The 21,498-nt window shown below is 38.1% G+C and overlaps 1 protein-coding gene across 1 annotated transcript in view; it reads right to left on the minus strand.

Moving 5' to 3' along the window:
* The window catches only part of LOC131300370 (putative protease Do-like 14), a 31,650-nt gene extending 14,419 nt beyond the window's left edge, over positions 1-17,231 (minus strand). Inside the window, exons 1-6 of the mRNA XM_058326169.1 lie at positions 16,566-17,231; positions 5,894-5,986; positions 5,664-5,797; positions 3,072-3,211; positions 2,703-2,989; positions 2,357-2,417 (exon numbers count right to left, since the gene is read on the minus strand). Coding sequence (XP_058182152.1) covers positions 2,357-2,417; positions 2,703-2,989; positions 3,072-3,211; positions 5,664-5,797; positions 5,894-5,961 — 690 coding nt within the window. The 5' untranslated portion in view covers positions 5,962-5,986; positions 16,566-17,231. The remainder of the gene's footprint in view (positions 1-2,356; positions 2,418-2,702; positions 2,990-3,071; positions 3,212-5,663; positions 5,798-5,893; positions 5,987-16,565) is intronic.
* Between the last annotated feature and the right edge of the window lie 4,267 nt (positions 17,232-21,498).

The raw sequence follows: 21,498 nt of genomic DNA on the forward strand, positions 1-21,498 counted from the left end.
AAGATTGCATAAGTATCAAGTACATGTAGTCTATTCAATAAAACCAACAGCACACGCATTAACTCAAAGAGACTAAACTGCATGCATCAATTGTTTCAAAATAATTAGGTCGGATCTGAAGTAGCTTGGTCGGAGAATTCCAACTACAATCGTGGGTGGACACAAAAAAAAAACTCAGATCAAGGCGAAAGGACGAAGATATCAGCCTTTGGGACTGATTTCTGCAAAATCCAGCAGACAAGGCTCGTAATCTACGAGCTATGGGGCACAAAACCAAGCCCTAAAGGCAGCACAATATGGATACAATAAAACACAGAAATCTAAAATTTCAATACCTCAAAAAACTTCCTGTATATAATAGCTACAAGGTTTACTTAATGGTGAAGTAAAGGGACTAAAAACTACAAAATATCAAGAGGGCAAGTGGCAATTACAGAACAAACTTGGTGACAAGCTGCTTACAAGCAGTTCTTAGAATTCTTAATAACACCCAAGGAACAAAAACATAAATCAATCAAATTATACTTGCCTTGTCTGGATGACATTTTGAAGAAAAAAAAATTCCAACTAAAAAAACACTCATTACCCCCACTTTTAATCATTACTCTCATTTCTCTCTCCTCTCTTCAATCATTATTCTCATTTCTTTCTCTGTCTCTCTCCACTTATTACCCCTATCTCCAATTATTCCCTTAATTTCTCTCTCTACTCGTTACCCAAAAACCAAACTCATAAAATTTCAACACACCATCCAAACAAGGCAACTACTTTTAAAAGAAAAACAGTTCTTCGAATTCCTTTTCTTTCATTTTTAAAGCACTTCTCCCACCCAAAAGAGTCCTGAATCTTCATCTCATCAGGATCTCATTCCACCATTTGTGATATATACATTATATCACATATTTGCCCAGGGGCGGTGCTATATAGGAATGAGTGGGTCCATTGAAAATTGAGAAAACGTTATTATATACTGTACAAATTGGCACATCTCTTAAAGGAACCTTTAGAATTTCCACTTCAACCCACTTGACTATTGTAATCACATCCAATGGCTCGTGTTTCTTTACTATCACCAAGAAACAATATCTGTTCACACCCAATATTTTCCCTAAAAATTAACTGACTGACATTTCTCTCTCGTCTTTTATGTCTATCACTCTCATCTTTGTGTCTCTCTCTTCCTCTTCTTTCTCTGTACATTCTTCTCTCTCTCTCTCTCTCTCTCTCTCTCTCTCTCTCTCTCTCTCTCTCTCACCAGTTTCTCTCTTCCCATTGTTATCACTTATCCCTACAAATGAACGAGATCTGTTTCGTAGTGTGCGAATAAACTCAGCTCTAGAACTCTGTGGCTTATTCAGTTCATGAATATTAATTTGTGTTTGTGTTGTAACAACGAACAGATGGAATCTGGCAATAAACGTCCATCATGATCTGTTTTCTTATTTTTTTGTGCAATTTAAATTATTTTCTTAAACTAAACAATTGCTAGGATTAAGTCTTCCATTGACTCCGCTGGGGGAGATTCCTGGGACCAGCACTAATATTGCCTAAAATCAGACCACATCAAGCGTAAATATAATCATGCATACACTTGTTAAAAAAACCTAAAATCATATCCATACAAGAAATATAGGGAATATACGAGAAAACTGTACATATCTTGCAATTACCTGGACAATGCAAATTAGAGGTGGTGTTAAGCCAAATACCAACTCCGCCAACAATCTAACGGAGTTTTAGTGGAATATCAAATCTGCCTATTGCCCTTATCAACACCATTCCTTAAGGGGTGGGATAGGACATGTTTCATAGTTACTCCACCCTAGTATCATCCCCTACCAAACCACCACGAAGGCAAAAGGTCAACTAATCCCTCACGACTGATCCAAAACCAAACACTAAGATAAACATAAAAGATGGGGAAGAGAGTGAACCTGATGAGATGCAGAAATTGATGGGCCGATGCACTATTTTTCTTTTAGTTGAGGGTTATTTGAGTAGTTTTGCAACTTAGGGATTTAAGATTCTCTAAATAAGATTTATCAGTGTCATTGTAAGGGGTTGAAAACATATGTAGAACATCAGTTCTTTGTGGAGACTAGTGGTCATGTTTTCTCTTCCTTCTTCTCCCCCTTTCCCCTATTCTTCTGCTTCCCTAGGGATCTAGGGTTTTCTCCACTTCTTTCTCATATTCTCCTTGAGTGATCTGGGCCCAATAGTGAGATCTAGGGTTCCTCCCCCCTCTCTCAATCTAATATCCAGATGTATACAAAATATATCTATTTGAATAACATAATATGAACTGCACTTTTATTTATTTTCTATAAGATTCCCAAGTCACATAAGAAGCTATTACCTTCGAAATTTGGCAATTCGTCCTGAAAAGCTCTTTACAGTCAAACTTGATGCAGTCAAGACTGGACAGATAGAAAGAAAGCAAATGTAAGTTATCTTTGAGGAATTTAAAGTACAAATGTCCCACAATTCATACTTACGCCAGTTGGTGCATCTTTTATGCAATGTTGACTCAAAGCAATTAATAGTTGGGTAATGGACACCATAATAAAGCTTCTCTAAAGTTAAAAGCTTCATACAGCTCTATAATCTGTTATAACCTTGGACAACTGTTCATATGCTGATACATGTCTAACACACTCTTATTTGGGTAAGAAAATTCCATCCTACATAAAATACTTGTGTACCTGAATTTACCCGGAGCAGACATAAGGTCATTGGGCTTCTCGAAGTAGCGCCCAACAGCTACAACCATGTCACCAGGACAAAGGTTAAATACATCTGAGTGAGGACGGAGCTGAAAGGACTCTGAAATTGCACTTGGAACTGCCGAGATGGAATCATCCAAAATCCTAAGGGTTGCAGATGGTAAAGCTAGCTCTGTTTTAATCCTAATAGCTGCAATATTGTAGTGAAAATCATACGAGAACACTTGTCCCTCCAAAAATTTGCCCTCTGATAGGTACACGTCAATCTGCAGTGAAACTAATTTTTCAGCCCATCCAAAACCCTTGAACATTATTGTATTGCAAACACTTTCATTGAACAGAAATGACCTTGATATCACCAGGTAAAGCATCTGATTCAGGAGTAGATCGGAGTAGACTTGCAGAAGTTAGGATGGTACTGAGGTGTGTACCATCAACTTCCTCTGACTCTATAATAGTGCCAGAGCCCATAAAAAATGGCTTACCACCTGAAAACCGAAATAAACAAACACATTCAGTCAGGGACGGAGCCAAGATTTTTGTGCAGCGGGGGCCAAAAAAACACAGTAAAAAATAATAACAGTAATAATAAAGAGAGACAACAATGTGAAAATTATACCAATTCATATAAAACTAAACATGTTTCTTCTATCAACTTAGATTGCAAAAGTGTTAACATTTATCTAATCCTATCTACAAAAATCAGCATATTCTTGAACTGTGTTAACATTTACTAGGTACTGAGTTAAATGGGTTTGATTTGCTGAATGGGTTGACTGGGTTGTCAATTGTAATGGCTCAAAGAGGCAGAGCATTTTTGGTGAACAATGATGGTGGGTTCAACCATGGGAATCCAAATTGTTACAGGAATGAGATTAAAGAGTTGAGTACACAAATTGGTACCTTGAATGATAAGGTGAAATTGTTGTTGAAAAGACAAATTGCTACCTTGATTAAGAAGGCATATCGTTTCCTACCTTGTGGAGGTATTGATCATTCTCAGAGTCAATTTAAGTCTAGTTTTGCCTACAAGGAGGAGTTTGATGAGGATGTGAGCCTCAATCCGGATGAGTTTGAAGGGGGGAAGGAACTCGGTCATTTCGAGAATGCTCTTTGGGATGATTGTTTAGGTGAGGTAGAAGATGAGTGCGAAGATTTACCCATCTTTGATGAGTCTCCAAATGAAGACTTTGGGGGGGATCTTGAAGGAATCCTGTGTATGATGAGTATGCAAATGAGGATATTGATGACGTTTCTATCTTTCAATGTGAAGATGTTGAGAATGATCCCGCCTTTGGGGCTAGTAGTGACTTAGATTGTGCGCCCATATGTTACAAGTTTGAAGAAGCGTTTAGTGTTGACATTGAAGAGGGAAGGCTTGTTAATATGATCAAGGAAAGCTTCGTGATGGCCAAGCAAGAAAGCAAGGATGCACAAGAACAAGAGAATGGAGTCGGTGTGTTGCCAAAGCCAAAAGAGGTAGCTTTCGATATCCCTCCACTTTTAGATGATTTCATAGAGCCGAAGCTTGATATTTGCTTGTATAAGATGCCCCTTGGATTGTCTTTGGTGCAAGATGTTCAAGTTTGTGATGTTGTGGTGCCCGAACAAGTTCTAAAGTTGTCAACAAAGGGTAAGCACTACTTGGGACATCTTGAAGATCCTTTGGGTATGGTTTGTATCGAAGCAAGCCTCACTTATGAAGAAAAGTTGGGAGTTTTTGCACTTCATGTTGGATGATTCTTGGTGTGCATTGGGAACAAGTGTCATGGCCTATTTTGATGGCTTCTTTCTACATAAAAGACATGCCAAGTGGGTGGTCTACTTGCACATAAGCATGGACACAGTGGATGCACACAAACGAAAAGCTCGTATTGAAGATGGGTTATTACATGAGGGGATGTGATTAAGGAAATGCAGCCACAAGAGGACATGTTTATTCAGAGCTGCATAATAAATACTTTATGTTTTCTTTATTTAGTGTCTTGTGTTTTGTTGTCCAACTTGAGGACAAGTTTTATGTCTAGAGGGAGACTGATGATAAAGTGGTATTTAGGGTAGTTATATCATGTTGTGTCCCCCGTTCTCTTGCACTTAGACTTAACTTAAAGTTTTGTCCTTATTTGAATTTTTTTTGCATTTGTTAGTTTTGCGCCAAACTTTTATGGGTTATTGATTCGTCTCGACGAGAGGAATCAGAAAAGTAATTTTTTTGTACTTTTACCCAAGTATTTTGATAAATAACCACTTTTTAGCAAAATAATGACATTTTTGCGCTAAAAAATGGTTATTTCTCAAAGTACTTGGGTAAAAGTGTCAAAATTTTACTTTTCCAATTCCTCTCGTCGAGACGAATCAATAACCCACAAAAGTTTGGCGCAAAACAAACAAATGCGAAAAAAATTAAATAAGGACAAAACTCCCAAATTTAAGTTAAGTTCAAGAGAACGGAGCCTAAAGTTAAGTTTATGTTAAGTGTTGGTGAGTCTATAAAATAGGTGTCTAGAGTCCTCAGTAGTTAATTTTTGGTGTATTAATTAAAGAATATTTGAGAGATTTTGCTCTTTGTATCCCATTTTGGAATGATCAATCTCTTACAAATCTATCCTTGATTTGGTTTACATCAATACTAAAGCTGTTACTATTTTTTTTAGGGGGGCGGGCTATATCTATGGAGAGGGGACGGGAATATACAGGTTGACGATAATTTTTCTTTAATGCAGTAGTACGGTTTTATCTCTGGCTCCATCCTTGTTAATTCAGCGCCCACAAATGACCTCAAATGAACATTTATCCAGGTCAGAAAAATATATGCACAGTTTATCTCTGCGTATATTTCATATTTATCAAATACAAGCACTATTTAAATCAACAGAATTTCAAAAACTACTTGCCTAATTCAGTCCAAGGACCAACATGGGATCGGTTACTAGTGCTTACCGGTAAGAGACACCAAACTAACAACAGATGCTGAGACTTTCAGCGCAGCTCTTTTGGTGTCAATGTCCAAGTCCATGTTGGCATAGATGTCTCGATCAAACTCCTCGAAAAATGAATGGCGGGTAATTAAGTGGCTACCTGTTCCCAGAATATTTGCCAACAAAATGTATATAAATATATACAGAGATAACAAATTAAACAGGATAAAAAATAAGCAACAAACTTTATACCTACCCTTGTATTCTGGGCGTCGCCGTTTCCAAGGACTAAAGGTTCGATTTGGACCATTAAGCTCCATAAGTTACCGCTTTTCAATTGTGGACCTGTTGGATGAAAGGTTTCGAAATTGATTCTCAGTGAATCCAGCGACAAATTCATTCAATTGACAAATATAAACGACACAAGGCACCACTTTCAGCTCAAAAAAAATTATTAACCAAATATTTAGGAAAGCCAGAGGTTTTGATCCTGGAAACCTCATGGTGACACTTAATCGAATGAGAAAGAGAACGAGCAATAGAAAGAGAGATTGTTGTATCATCATTCGCATAAAATCTAAAAGGACCAGTGTATTATCTCTTAATAGAATATGATTCAAAAACTCCATAACTAATACAATCAAGCCTGTGCAGAATACCTGCTCACTCGCAGGTCCAACCCGACCCGAAGGGTTTCGGGCGGGTTCAAACAGGTGCCTCAGTTGGGTATGGGTTGGATTCTGGAAAAAAAAAAATGGAGTTTCGGTTCAGGTTCAGGTTTGTATCCGTTCAACCCATCGGGTCCGACCCAACCCGACCAAATATATCTTTATATATATACTTGCTCCGTCCCGTAATGGATGTCATTTATGACGCTTTTTGTTGTCCCAAAATGGATGTCCATTACACTTGATCTTCCCATTTTGCCCTTGTCTCTAACTATTCAAATTCAAATTCCTTAAAAAAAAAAAAGGCGCCAGATTTGCTGCAAACCAACTCTGCCGCCCAGATTCTTACTCCAGGATTTATTCCTTGGGTTTCGTGTGGGGTTTGTATTCTCAGTCAAGTTGTTTTCAAACTGAAAGGGTATTTTTGGAAAGTTTTATTAATAAAGGTGTAATAATTGTGTCTACATAAATTTTGAGTTTTCCCAAAATTGACATCCATTACGGGACGGAGGGAGTATATATTATACTGCCATAGCCCTAGGTATAAAAAGCCAAAAAGACAATCACTGCCCAGATCTGAAATGTCGCTGCACACTACCTCATTCCCTCGCCTCCATACCGGTGCTCCACCGTCCAGCTCCATCGCCACTCTTTCTCTCGCTCAGTCGCTCTCTCGTGTCCGGCGTCCCTCTCGTCTCTCTCTGTTCAAAGTTGAGAGGAGAAAATCAAAGTTCAAGTTCGCCATCATTAATACAGAGTCTAGACCTCGGAATCTCAGATCGGCAAATCTCATTCTTGTAGACTTGTAGTCCAATCCTGCTCCTGCTCTTGCTCTTGCGCTCTCTCGCTCTCTTGTATTTTTTTTGTTTGGGTTTGAGAGTTTTGATTGTTCTGCGGCTAATCCGACACACCCGACCCGCAAGAAATAATCGGTTTCACGGACGGTTTAGCTACCTACACGGTTCAGTTGCAGGTTCAAGAAATGGCTACCTGACATGGTCGGGTCGGGCGGCGGGTTTGGGCCCAACCCGACCCGCCCAACCCGTGCACACCCCTAAATACAATCCTGACAAAAGGAGTTGCAAATGCTTCAAATTAAGGAACATCGTGTCATCTCTTATAAGAAAATGGTTTAAAAACCAAGCAATAAAAACAAGCATGTGGGGCATATTCATAATAAGAGAATAGATCAAGGGTAAACCATAAAAATATTAATAAATCTTTTTGGGCTGGGTTTGGGGCAGGGTTACATATACCGACCCAAACCTGACCCAAAAGAATCATTATTTTTCTTCCCCAAAACCCAAAAAACTAAAGTTAAGAGACCGCCCAGAGATGGGATGGAAAGGGTAGATTGCCATCCCAAACCAAACCAATCAGACATTTAGAATTACTTGCAATGATAAGTTAACGACGCAGCAACTGAATCTTCTAGCCATTCCATTTCTAACGAAGCAAACCCATGATATAAATTATAAACTAAGTGGAGGTGGTGGTATTGGGGACGGTGGAGGTGGTGGCGGCAGCATCGGAAGCGGTGTAGTTACTGGTGTTGGGGCACCAATGTTTTGAAACCGAAAACTGGACTGAGCAAGAAAAAGGGGTCAATGGTTTCAACCATGGTTTCGAACCATGATGTCATAATTATATATAGCTATAATATGCATAAATGAGTAATTTACACATAGTAATGAAAGGAAACTTTTATTCACTACGTTCATGTGACCCCATTGTTTGCGGATGATAGTCTAAGTAGATGAAACTGCAAGAAGTGTTAATATCAAACTAGAATCTTGGAGAGAAGCATTGGAGTGAAAAGGCTTTAGGATTAATAAGAGTAAAACAGAGTACATGGAGGGTAAGTTTAGAGGCAATTAGTGTTCTAAATGGCGTCCTAGGCGCACGGCGGCAAGTCAGTGCCACGATTACACCCCTCGATGGTTCGTTTGGCGACCAGGGAGATTTAGCGGAGCTAGGCGGGGTGAGCTTGGCGGCTAAGGGCCTTAGTGTTGTGGTGTTAGAATAAAAAGATCTTTGGTGTAATTTTACCAAAGTGTGTGTATATATATGTGTGTATATATATATAGTGAGCTTCCTATGGGGAACTTAAATAAGCTCCTTAAGTGCGGACCTCCCCATTTCTCCCATTTCCCGATTGAATTTCGATGATCTGAAACGCTCAATGTGATCAAAACGTAATTTTAAGGGTACTAGCGAGAAATCGGCAAAAAAAATGACCGGGAAGGGCTTGATTTGAGTAGTTTTTTTTAAACCGTTCAATAAAAAACTATTCGGATGAAGCCCTTCCCGGCTTTTTTTTTGACAATTTCTTAAAAGGACCCTTAACATCAAGTTATGATCACATTAAGCGATTTGGATCATCGAAATTCGATCGGGATTTATGAGGTCCACACTTAAGCTAAGTAAGGGATCCCTCATAAGAAGGGGATTATATATATATATATATATATATATATATATATATATGAGCCGTCCTATAAGGGCGTCCGCACTATGTCAAAGTGCGAACGTCCCCTTTTCCGATTGAATTTTGATGATCCGAGCCACTCAATGTATTCAAAACGTGATTTTAAGGGCACCCGTGAGAAATCGGCAAAAAAAATGACCGGGAAGGGCTCCATCTGAGTAGTTTTTTTTGAACCGTTCAATGAAAACTGCTCGGATGAAGCTCTTTCCGGTCTTTTTTTGGCAGATTTATAAAGGGGACCCATAAAATCACATTCTGATCACATTGAGCGGCTCGGATCATCAAAATTTGATCGGAAAAGGGGACGCCTGCACTTTGCTAAGTGCGGACACCCTTATAGGAAGAGGTATATATATACATACATAAGAAGGGAGAATGGTTTTTGAATATTATCTCTCTATAAATCCTAACCATTGATTTGCTCCATAAATTCTACGACTGTCCCTCTCTCTCAAACAATAGTAATTGCACAATTGCCACTAATTAGATCTCACGTTCAAAATTCATATCTCTCTCTCTCTCTCCCCCTCTCCCCCCCCCTGTGTTTTTTCTTTGAGACCGAACACCCTTTGAGAACGAACACTCCACTAGATCAGTTTTGGTCATGAATCCAATCAAACTGCTCCTCTCTCTCTCTGTCATTTCAATTACGAAGCAAGTCTATTTCAGACTGTCTCTCTCTCTCTTGAATACACACACTCCCGATGGCAGCCGATTCGAAACCAGACTGACTCCATTTTTTTCTCAGTTTAAATGGCTATTTCGATTGCAAAGCTCCCGCCATTGTCCAATCTGTAACAAGATTGTCTACCTTTAGTTCGAGGTTTGATTTTGCAATGATTCCCTTCCCCCCCACCCCTAAAAAAAAAAAAAAATTAAGAATAATAATAATAACAACAACAACAACTAAACATTCCATATTCTCTCTTTGTGTGCTATTTTGAAAATTTGAACGACCCTCGGTGTTATATGAACAGGTTGATACTTTGTTCACGGTTATAGTGTTGATCTGCATTCAATCCACGTCCTCGAGCACGAGCATGCACTAAAAAAACTCTGTTAGAAACTAATTTTAAAAAAATATTCCCGTATAAATCAGTGTTGGGGGTAGTCAATAGTTTCGTAATTCATTTAAGTTGTGTTCAAAATGTGTTGTGCCATGTCTTCAGGCATGGACAAACCCTAGTATATATATACGAGGCAATTCCAGGGACATCTATACAAACATCTCATAGTTCCCGATCAAATTTTGCTAATCCGAGCCGCTCATTATGATCAGAACGTGATTATCCAGTGAGGGATCCCTTACTAGTCTACTATGCGGACCTCCCATTTACCGAGCAAATTTTAATGATCCGAGCCACTTAAAGTGTGCAGAATGTGATTTTAAGGGTACCAACGAGAAATCATAAAAAAAAAAATATGACAGGGAAGGGCTTGATTTGAGCAGTTTTTTATTGAACTATTCAATGAAAACTGCTCCAATAAAGCCCTACTTGGTCTTTTTTTTTTTTGCTAATTTCTCGCAAGTACTCTTAAAATCACGTTCTAATCACTTTAAGCGGCTCGGATCATTGAAATTCGATCGGGAAGGTGAAGTCTGCACCATAAAACTGTCTGGCATCCCTTAGGGGATCCAGACTGTAAATATATATATATAGACACACACACACACCAAGCTTCTCTTAAGGGCTTCCTTAACTTGCTAAGTTAAGGATCTCCTCTTTCCCGATCGAATATATATATATATATATATATATGAGTCCCCTTCCTATGAGGGCGTCCTCATTTTAAATAAAATGTGGACGTCCACTTTTCTCCCCTTTTCCGATCAAATTTTGATGATCCGAGCCACTAGATGTATTCAGAACTTGATTTTAAGAGTACCCACGAGAAATCAGCAAAAAAAATGACCGGGAAGGGCTTGATTTGAGCAGTTTTTATTTGAACCGTTCGATAAAATACAAACAAAAACTGCTCGGATCAAGCCCTGGTCTTTTTTTTTGTTGATTTCTCACGGGTACCCTTAAAATCACATTCTGAACATATTGAACGGTTCAGATCATCGCAAATTGGTCGGGAAATGGACGTCCTTAACTTAATAAGCTAAGGGCGCCCTTATAGGCAGTTTTGTGTGTGCATATATATACACACACACACTACTACTACTACTACTACTCTTTCTCTCTGTCTCCCTCTATTTTGCTGAGGTGTTCTCCTGATTGCCTTAAAAATAATTTTTAGAAAAACGCCGAATGCCTAGGCGGGCTTGGTTCTTGGCTGTGGGTCGCCGCCCGACTGGTGGCAGTCAAAGTGCTAGTGTTGACAAAGTGGACCTCCAAAATAAGGAACTACCAAGAAGCCAGCGTATTAAGTATCTTGGCTCAATTGTTAACAAGGATGGAGAAATTACTGAGGATGTAACACATGGCGTACAAGTTGGATGGATGAAGTGGAGGAGTGCTTTTGGTGTGTTGTGCGATCGCAGGATTCCTGCAAAGTTGAAGGGGATATTCTACCGTACTACTCAGCAATGTTATACGGAACAGAGTGTTGGGCAACTAAGAAATAACATGCGAGTAAGATGAGTGTATCAGAAATGAGAATGCTGAGATGAATGGGTGGTAAGACTTTACGAGATAGAATTAGAAACGAAAACATTCGTGGAATGGTAGGGGTAGCACCATTAGAAGCTAAGATGAGAGAACATAGACTAAGGTGGTTTGGTCATATCTACCGCAGACCCGTCGACGTAGTAGTTAGGAGGAGTGATATAGTTACGGTAGATGATAGCACTAAGGGGAGAGGCAGACCGAAATTGACCTTAGAAGCGGTAATGTGCAAGGATCTAGGCGCTTATTGGATATTACAGAGCAGGATGCCTTCGATAGAGCTCAATAGAAAATAAAGATTCATGTAGTTGACCCCAGTTGATTGGGACTTAAGACTCAGTTTGGTTTGGTTTGGTTTGGTTTGGATTCACGTGACCCCAGTTGTTCTTAAGTGACGTCGCCACTCCCTTTTCAAACATCAAAATCAATCTGGGACGATTGATCTGGAAGCAGTTCACACGATTCAACAGACCAACAGCTAATTTAGTCTCGTTCATGCAAAATAAGCCGGTTTTCTAAACTAAACAATTTCACTGTTGAGGACAGTGTAGGTGGAGGTAGTGGTGTTTGGAGCGGGGTAGGTGCTGACGTTTGGGGTCGTGAAGGTGGAGGTGGAGGTGGAGGTGGGGATGGTGGAAATAATATAGAACAAACTAGTTTTGATGAAACTAGTTTTCACAGGCTTTATTGAAAATTTAGCTTTTCATGAAACTGCATAATTAATATGCGTTTTTTATAATTTTTATCAAGCAGATAATTAATTTTTGCCTCGTTCAGGATTCTAATATCGTCTACTTCATAAAGTGTTTCATACATAAATTACGTTAAACATAAGATTTACGATTAAACAAAAAATAAAAGTAACAATGAGAGAGAAAATAACATATTAAGAGAAACTAAAGTCAAAAAATACAAAGAAAATAAAAATTAAGAAAATCGAAAGACAATTAAATATTTATTTACGTTAATCAAATATTTCTAAGAAATATGCCACATGACCCACGCATCTGATGTCCCTTAGAAATGTTTTACGAAATCTATTTGAAATTTCATTCATTACTCTGTCTATACAAATAATTAACTAAGAAAAAGAAAAAAAATGATAGACAGAGAGAAAATCAAAAGACAATAAAATCTTTATATACACTAATGAAAATATTTCTAAGAAATATAAAATGTTTCTAAGAAATATGCCGCATGACCCCGGCATCTGATGTCCATTAGAAATGTTTTATGAAATCTAATGGAAATCTCATTCATTACTCTATTCATGCAAACAATTAACCTAGAAAAATAAAAAGACGATAGACAAAGAGAATCAAAAGACAATAAAATCTTTATATACACTAATGAAAATATTTCTAAGAAATATGCCGCATGACCCCCGCATCTAACACCCCATGCAAATGTTTCACGAAAGACAATAAAAATAAGGAAAATAAAATATTATAATGAGATAGGAAACAATGGGTAAAAACAAAGAGAAAAAGCAAGATAAGCAACTAATTACTCAGGACACGTTACAAAATATTTACAGAATGCTCAAACATTGCAAACATGACCATAGAGACTACCCAAGAAAACTTGTAATAAGTCAATGCAAAAAAATCTTATGTGTAGACAACAAAATGAATGACAAAAAATAAAAAGACTAATTTATGCTTCATAGTTACAATTCATATAATTTGCGTCACCAAATAAGTGAGCAGATGTTGCGGTAGCCTATTTTTTCAATGTTATGGTTATTCTATAAAATGTCTATGTCATGGGGTTTTACATCAACCAAGTATGCAGTTCCTTGATGGACGATTATCCAATGGTAGGCTCTGCTTGGCAGGTTATCCACAAAAGAAAGGTTGCAGCAGTGGCAGTTGGGTGTGATTGCGGATGCCCAGTGTGTGCTTTGGGCTGCAGCTATGGAATCTCATGTGCACTTGTTATTTCAAAGTCCATACACCTATCAGTCGTGGAGATCTATTCAGAGGAGATTTAGCTACTCTTGTAGCTTCCTTGGCTTTCACAAGATTATGGAGTGGATGATTCAGCATCATAGTGGCTCTCAGTTTGTGAACTTAGTGACCAAAGTGGTGCTTGCTGCAATTGCGTACCACATCTGGGGTGAATGGAACAGGCGTATATTCCAGCACTGTAGCCTTGATATGCAGGGTTTGGAGACTGAAATTAGAGCTTCTATTAGCTCTTGGAGAAGGGGTCAAGAGGACCGGGGTAAATCTTGCTCTTTGTTCTCGTTGGCACTTCTCCAGTAGTATTTTTTATTCTTGTTGATGTATAGGAGTTTTAGCCTGTATAGCTGGGCGACTCTTTGTTTCCTTAGTTAGGTATTGATGTAGTGTGCTCGGTGGAGCATTTTTGGTTCTTGTTCACTGGGGTATGCCCCTTTAACTTTGTATTTTCTCTCTGGTTTATAAAATCTTCAATTACCCAATTAAAAAACCACGCAACTGGTTAGAAGATGTAACAATTATAAATTAGCTACGCATTCAAAAGCCAGTAACAGTAACAACAACAAAAAAATTGTCAATATCTCAAAACAAAACCATATGGCGAAGAATGTACCTAGCTTGGCGTGATTAACCTAAGTTGGAGAAGAATGTGATTGTGTTTCAAAAATTATATGATATGTATAGGGTAGGGTAGGGTAAACGGGTAGATTCCTATATTACCTTTAATTCCTATTAGTAATAATATTCCAATTTTAAAATTTTAAGTATATTATTCTAAAGCCGTCACAAGTGTACAAACTGAAGTATGTTCTATAAGATTCAATCCTGCCAATCTACCTATCTCCTCTGGCCGGTGATTTCTTTTCTGGTGCCACCAGCTCTCCACACCTAATCATCACTAAAGATGCAACCAACATGAACCAAACTTCCCCCATGCCCTACAACCTGGTTCCGGTCAAAGCTTTAGAGTCACGGCCCCGTCAAACTTCTCCAAACATTGTCACCTTCAGACAATACTAAATTAGCTTTGACCCTTGTACCCAGGCAATTTACAAACTACCCTAGGAATATTGAAGCGTGATGGCAGTTAATGATTGCCGATTATAAGGAAAGAAAACGATTCTAGTCAACCAAAGAAAGCACCCGCTACAGGTTGGAGACGTCCCAACGGTTAACCATTATCTCGAAAACAAGTTATCCCAAATCAAGGTAGATACAATGTTCCCCGCCATCCCATAGATAACAAGTATTTTGGTTAAAGAATAAAGAGATAACTAAGTAAAAATAGCACGGCATGCATGATAAAAGCATAGGTGATAGAACATCATAAAATGGATCATGCTAATAGAACGCAGGACCCTCATATGCAACTCCATCAAGCTTCCTTGAAAGCAATGACATGGGATGCACTCTTAAGCCTATAGATAAAGGAAGGTAGAACAAGCCATAGCGGGAGGGAGGCCATAGTCCCACCAGATACCACAGTTCATGGTCAAGCCAATGACCTTCACCTCTTGCAGGTTTTTAGCAGCATTTGGCTGGAGGCGGGAAGTACGTGTATGCAGCATAGATGGCAATTAAGCTTGGGAAAAACCAAAGGTGCATATGGAGACCGACATAATTAGGAAGTGAAAACGAAGGAATATTCCATACATCATTAAAATTACACCATCATATAATTTTTCTCTTTGTTTTCTTCTTACAGGGGGGCGTGGGAAAACAACCATGGCATGGCTTTAAACCAATATGATTGGGTACTCCTAGAGATAGGTGTCAAGGGCACCAGCCAAGGACAAAAGCAGCATAAAATAGTACAAAGAGAGAAGTGAATCTCTACAACATCTCAACCATCATAAAGGCCAAAACCAATAAAGAAAATAAAATGCTAGCCAACCCAATACTCTAATCAACCCCAAGGGCAGCCAACATAAATCCCCTCCACTCACCCCACTCTTATCCAACCCTTTTTTTCACTAACCACTTTTTAACTCACTCGCAATCGATCTTTGATTCTCCCACATACCCTGCATAACACCTCTCTTAGGCCTCTTTTTTCGCTCCGACTACCATTACAGTTTTGATGCCTTGTTCTCAAACTCCTCACAAGGAATCCGAAAATTTCGATAACTACTTTAAGCGATAAGTCACAAGTGTACAAACTGAAGTATGTTCCATAAGATTCAATCCTACCAATCTACCTATCTCTTCTGGCCGGTGATATCTCTTCTGGTACCACCTGCTCTCCACGCCTAATCACCACTAAAGATGCAAGTTATGCAACCAACATGAACCAAACTTCCCCCATGCCCTACAACCTTGTTCCGATCAACACTTTAGAGTCACTGCCCTGTCAAAATTCTCCAAACATTTTCACCTTCAAACAATACTAAATTAGCTTTGGCCCTAGTATCTAGGCAATTTACAAACTACCCTAGGAATATTGAAGCGTGATGGCAGTTAACGATCGCTGATTAAGCAAAGAGAACGATTCTAGTTAACCAAAGAAAGCACCCGCTACAGATTGGAGACGTCCTCACGGTTAATCTTTATCTCGGAAACAAGTTTTCCCAAATCAAGGTAGATGCTATTCCCCATCATCCCGTAGATAACAAGTATTTTTGGTTAAAGAATAAAGAGATAATTAAGTAAAAATAGCACGACATGGATAATAAAAGCATAGGTAATAGAACATCATAAAATGGGTCATGCTAATAGTGTACTAGTAAGTTCTGGCAGTGTTCTAAACGTCGGTCTAGGTGGGGGTCCAATGCCTAAATTAAAATCAGCCTAGGCACGTGATTAGACAGCCGCTAGGCGTTAGGTGCCCCTCTTCCGCCTAACTAGCACCTAGCAATTTTTAGAACACTGATCTGTAGTAATGAAGTAACTATTCACCCCGTAGATAACAAGTATTTTGGTTAAAGAATAAAGAGCTAATAAAGTAAAAATAGCACGACAGGGATGATAAAAGGCATAGATAATAGAACATCATAAAATGGGTCATGCTAATAGTGTACTAATTTTCAGTAATGAAGAAACAATTTATCCACGAAGATAAATACACATAGAAAACTACAAGTGAAACCATCGTACCCGGTACAGAAAAATACGTACAGGGTACGATGGAGTATTAGGGAACGGCGTCGGGAAACCATGGAAACGGCCGAATCAAGATTCTGTTCATGTGTTTACCTGAATTGATGGTACTAGGTCAAAGACGGGTCTGGGAAAATGGTGATTAGATTGACGATGGAGATGCTGAATGGAGGCTAGAAAGTTCGACCGGTCGAGAGACGAATAATCACCTGTCTTCTTCGCAGACCTTCGTTTCTCTCTGAGGCTCTCTCTCCCTCTCATACGAATCGCCGTTCGTGTATTGAGAGTGGATAGAATGGTCTACCTCGACTAAGAAGTGGAGCCATAACGATTGGAGTGAGAATTGGCTCGCTTCGGGAATGTTATAGTGAAACGAGTACGCGGGTTTTTGTCCCGCCGTTCGTTCCTGTATCCTCCTAATAAGGACCAAAGAAACTGATCATTTAGTGGGCTTTGGTCCTTCTTTCTGGAGAATTTCCGGACCGGTCCTATATGGAAAGATCATGTCTAACAAAGTCCTTATGAGTTCCGCGCGCATTTATTTCATAAGATAAGATCATGTCTAACAAAGTCCTCTCACGCATATTTACACCCACTCTCTTCATTCCTTCCAAAAGCATTCCCTCCTCTCCCTCCATAGGCCATGCGTACTCCCCTCTCTCTCTCTCTCTCTCTCTCTCTCTCTGACTTCTCCATAAATCACTGGCGTAGTCCAGTGCACAACTTTTGTCTTTGGCTATAATTTGTTGCTCTCAATATCAGGTACATCATCACTTCATCCTCCTCCTCCTCCTCCTCCTCCTCCCCTCTCTCTCTCTCTCTCTCTCTCTCTTGTTGCTCTCAACATCACTTTATAATTTTTTAATGCAGGCTCCTCTTTTTTATTTTTTGCATTATAAATTTAAAAACACAACTAATAACAGTTAAAATTGGGGTTTAGAGTTTTTAGGATTAGAGTTTGGGTATTGAAAATATTGCGAATTAATAATTAAAAATTAACATTCCTGCTAATTAACAGTTAAAATTAGAATTTTATTGTTTTGGGATTAATTAACAATTAAAAGGCAATTACACATTAACATTACTACTACTAATTAGTAGTTAAAATTAGGATTTTATGATTTTAGGGATTAAGAATACTGTTAATTAACAATTAAAAGACAATTAAAGATTAACATTACTACTGATTAACAGTTAAAATTAAGATTTTATGATTTTTGGGATTAAAAATACTGATAATTAATAATTAAATGATAATTAAAAATTAATATTATTGCTAATTAACAATTAACAATTAGAATTTTATGGTTTAGGGGATTGAAAATACAGCATAAATTCACAACTAACAATATTAATTTTTCTAAATTAAAAATTATTGTTTATTGAAAAAAATTTAAAAAAAGCCTAAAAAACACTTTTTTTATATATATAATTATACATTTAATATGGAACTTGTTTTATATTTTTCAAGATCAAACATGTAAAACCAAAATTAGAAACGTGCAAGAGGAAAAAGTAAGGAAGAGAGAGAGAGCGCGCGCAAAGTCAAACATATTATTAGCTGACAAAATAGAAATAGGAAGAGAGGGGTGGACGGAATAAGATGGAAAGAAAGTGGGGGGAAGGAGAGAAAGAGGAAGGGGAGCGATCACGCATTATATGCGGCAAGAGATTATAGAGTTTTTTTGGAGGACTTGGTGGAACATTGCATTTATGCGCATAAGATTTGCTGAGCTATAATTTTCAAAAGTAGGACCGGCCTGTCATTTTCCCCTAGTAATATGGTTTCACCCAAACTCATATTTAAATATGAGTGTGTTTGGTGAAACCATATTACTAGGGGAAAATGACAGGCCGGTCCTACTTTTGAAAATTATAGCTCAGCAAATCTTATGCGCATAAATGCAATGTTCCACCAAGTCCTCCAAAAAAACTCTATAATCTCTTGCCGCATATAATGCGTGATCGCTCCCCTTCCTCTTTCTCTCCTTCCCCCCACTTTCTTTCCATCTTATTCCGTCCACCCCTCTCTTCCTATTTCTATTTTGTCAGCTAATAATATGTTTGACTTTGCGCGCGCTCTCTCTCTCTTCCTTACTTTTTCCTCTTGCACGTTTCTAATTTTGGTTTTACATGTTTGATCTTGAAAAATATAAAACAAGTTCCATATTAAATGTATACCCTCACTTTTCTCCAAAAGTAAATTTCTTTTCTTTTTTTGATTTGACAAAAAAAAAAGGATTTAAAAGTTAGGGATTTACTTTTGAAGAAAAGTAAATCCCTTTTCGAAGCTGGTATTTCAATGTAAGGTGTTGTTTATCCTCCCCAAAACACAAACCAACTTTTTCTTTCTTTATTATTCAAACTCCATATTCCCAAGAAGGGGAAAGTGAACAAAGGAAAACCAATCCAAGTGGAGCGAAAAACTAGATCGACCAGAGGTACAAATCTAAAGATAGAAGAAGATTTCACGCACGGACAAACCACGTTTTTATTTCTATGGTCATTTTCTCAGCTCAATCTTCTTATTTTCTCTATTTTCCCTTTATTTTTTCTATTTTTTAAACTGGTAGCAGGAAAACCACCAAGATGGCCAGAACTCGCCGGTACCGACGATAAATGCCAGAAAGTTCGATAAAATGGAATCATAGCTCTAGTATCGATATTCCCCCATATTCGGAAGCCGAATCCCCAAGACTCAGTAATGACGAGTACAGATTAAACAACAAGAATTGTAAAACCTTATAAAACGGAATTAGGGTTCTACCTCTCAACTCTCTGCAACACGAACACTAGTTGAACTTATTTATAGCACGCCTTGCTATAATCCACGAATACTGTTTGACCGTACCTTACGATCTTCTATCGTATCCCCTGCACGTCTAGAACACGAACTAAGTGTAGACTTTTTCGTGATCTGTTTGCTCTCTCTAAGCCTGCCGCTATTTCGTGAATAATAGAAAAACGTATATCTGACCTAGAGAGCATAACGTGTATATATAGGGCAACGATAGGGACCTAAGGAGTAATAAGTCTGGGCTCCTAGTGTAAATAAGAAAACCTAATCCCGTCAGGATTCTATTTCTTATTTCACTAATTATAATTCACCTCACTACAGAATTATAATTGCACTCTCGTTCTTATCTCAATTATATTATGAGTTCCATAATATTAAATACTTATTAATCTCCCCACGTTAAGATTACATATACCTGTTGATTAAAATAAATTACTAACACCCCAAAACGATACGTACAAAAAGTCAATAGTTAAAGTTATAACTATTCAATTTCAGTTGATTCAGATTGGAGGCAATGAACGTGGAGGCAACTGTCTTTGAGAGAAAATATAGAGCTAGATGATGTTATTTTTTAACGCCCCAAGCAGATTATTGACTCAGTATCTTAATTTTAATTCAAAAGTCACACCGAATGACCCAAAATACTTAAGTCTAAGGTACTAGTAATAACCAATTGCAACAATCGTACGGTCTGCTTGAACATAATTGACATTCCTTATTTTTTTTGTTGTTGAGGAACACACAAACATAATAGCATATCATAAATATGAGATAAATAGTAGTACATCCAATACAAGACATCTCAAAGAAAAAAGAAAACACCAAGAAAGCCTGCCCAACATAGAAACAAAACTCAGCTCCGATAAGCTTACCCAACAAAGGTCAAAACGTACATAGGACACACAACAATTCGTAACAAAAAAAACACCAGGACACTGACGCCAGCAACATTGAACACTCCATAAACTTGCAAAACAAAAATTAGGACCAGAGGAGATAAAACAATGAAATGTACGACGTTAAGGAGCGCGATAGAAATATGGATCATTGGATCATATTCTATAACCCTTTCCTGTTTCCGCTTTACTCCGAATGGGATGTGGGAGTGCTTTATTGCAACCATTACTACCTTATATAGGAGTCGTGATGGCAGCCGAATTCTCAAGGAAGTTCGAAGGAAAAGACAAAACAATTCTCAACGGTATGATTTGACCTGTGAATTACATGGACCCTTTACTGGATAGAGCACCTAAACAAACTGGATTAAGCTGATTTTTTGCTATACCCACTCGATTTTTTGTTTTAAAATTATTGAACAGCTCGAATTTTTTATACGGGACCCATAGTTGACCCTGCATAGCCGTCGGTACACCGTCTGTATGGTACCCATCGGTACCTATAGTAGTACTCAGACAACAAAAAGATATGAGGACCGACGGTTGTGCATACCGATGGCGTACCAACGGCCACGCGGGGCCCATTACGGGCCCCGCACAAAAAATCCAAGCCGTTCAATAGTTTTTTTAAAAAACCCGAGTGGGCATTGCAAAAAATAAGCTCAATTCGATATGTATAAGTGCTCGATCTGATCTTCTCATTTTGTAAAAATCGAAAAAAATGGAAAGATTGGATGAAAAATGGAAACCTTGGATCGAGCACCTAAACATACTGGATTGAGCTGATTATTTGCTATACCCACTCGGTTTTTTGTTTTAAAATTATTGAACGGCTTGGATTTTTTATGTGGAACCCGTAGTGGACCCCGCATAGCCATCGGTACATCATCTGTATGGTACCTATAGCAGTACTCGATATAATACAATCCCTTGGTGGAATGTGAGACCACATATCTGCAGATTTTAAGCCCATGGATCCAACCGAAGTAAATATAGCCCAACTTTTTTGATCGGCAAAAAAAAAATTATGAAAGAAAACTTGGCAAAGAAAATTTAGCCCAACTTGAAAAAAAAAAATTATGACAAAAAAATTTATTACAGAAAACTCGGCAAAAAAAAAAATCCTTTAATTTATTAAAGAAAATTTAGCCCAACTTATATTTCATAAAAATCATTTACAAAATTTGCGCGACCCATTAGCCTATAAAACAACAGATACAACAAAGAATCAAAACGACACGAACAAAAAACAAGCTGCAAAAATAACAGCTGCGGTGTCTGTGTTTTATCGTTATACCTTGAGAACGACATGTAACGAACTTTTTAGAAAGTT

Source organism: Rhododendron vialii, chromosome 9a, assembly GCF_030253575.1.
Source record: "Rhododendron vialii isolate Sample 1 chromosome 9a, ASM3025357v1".
Classification (NCBI taxonomy): domain Eukaryota; kingdom Viridiplantae; phylum Streptophyta; class Magnoliopsida; order Ericales; family Ericaceae; genus Rhododendron; species Rhododendron vialii.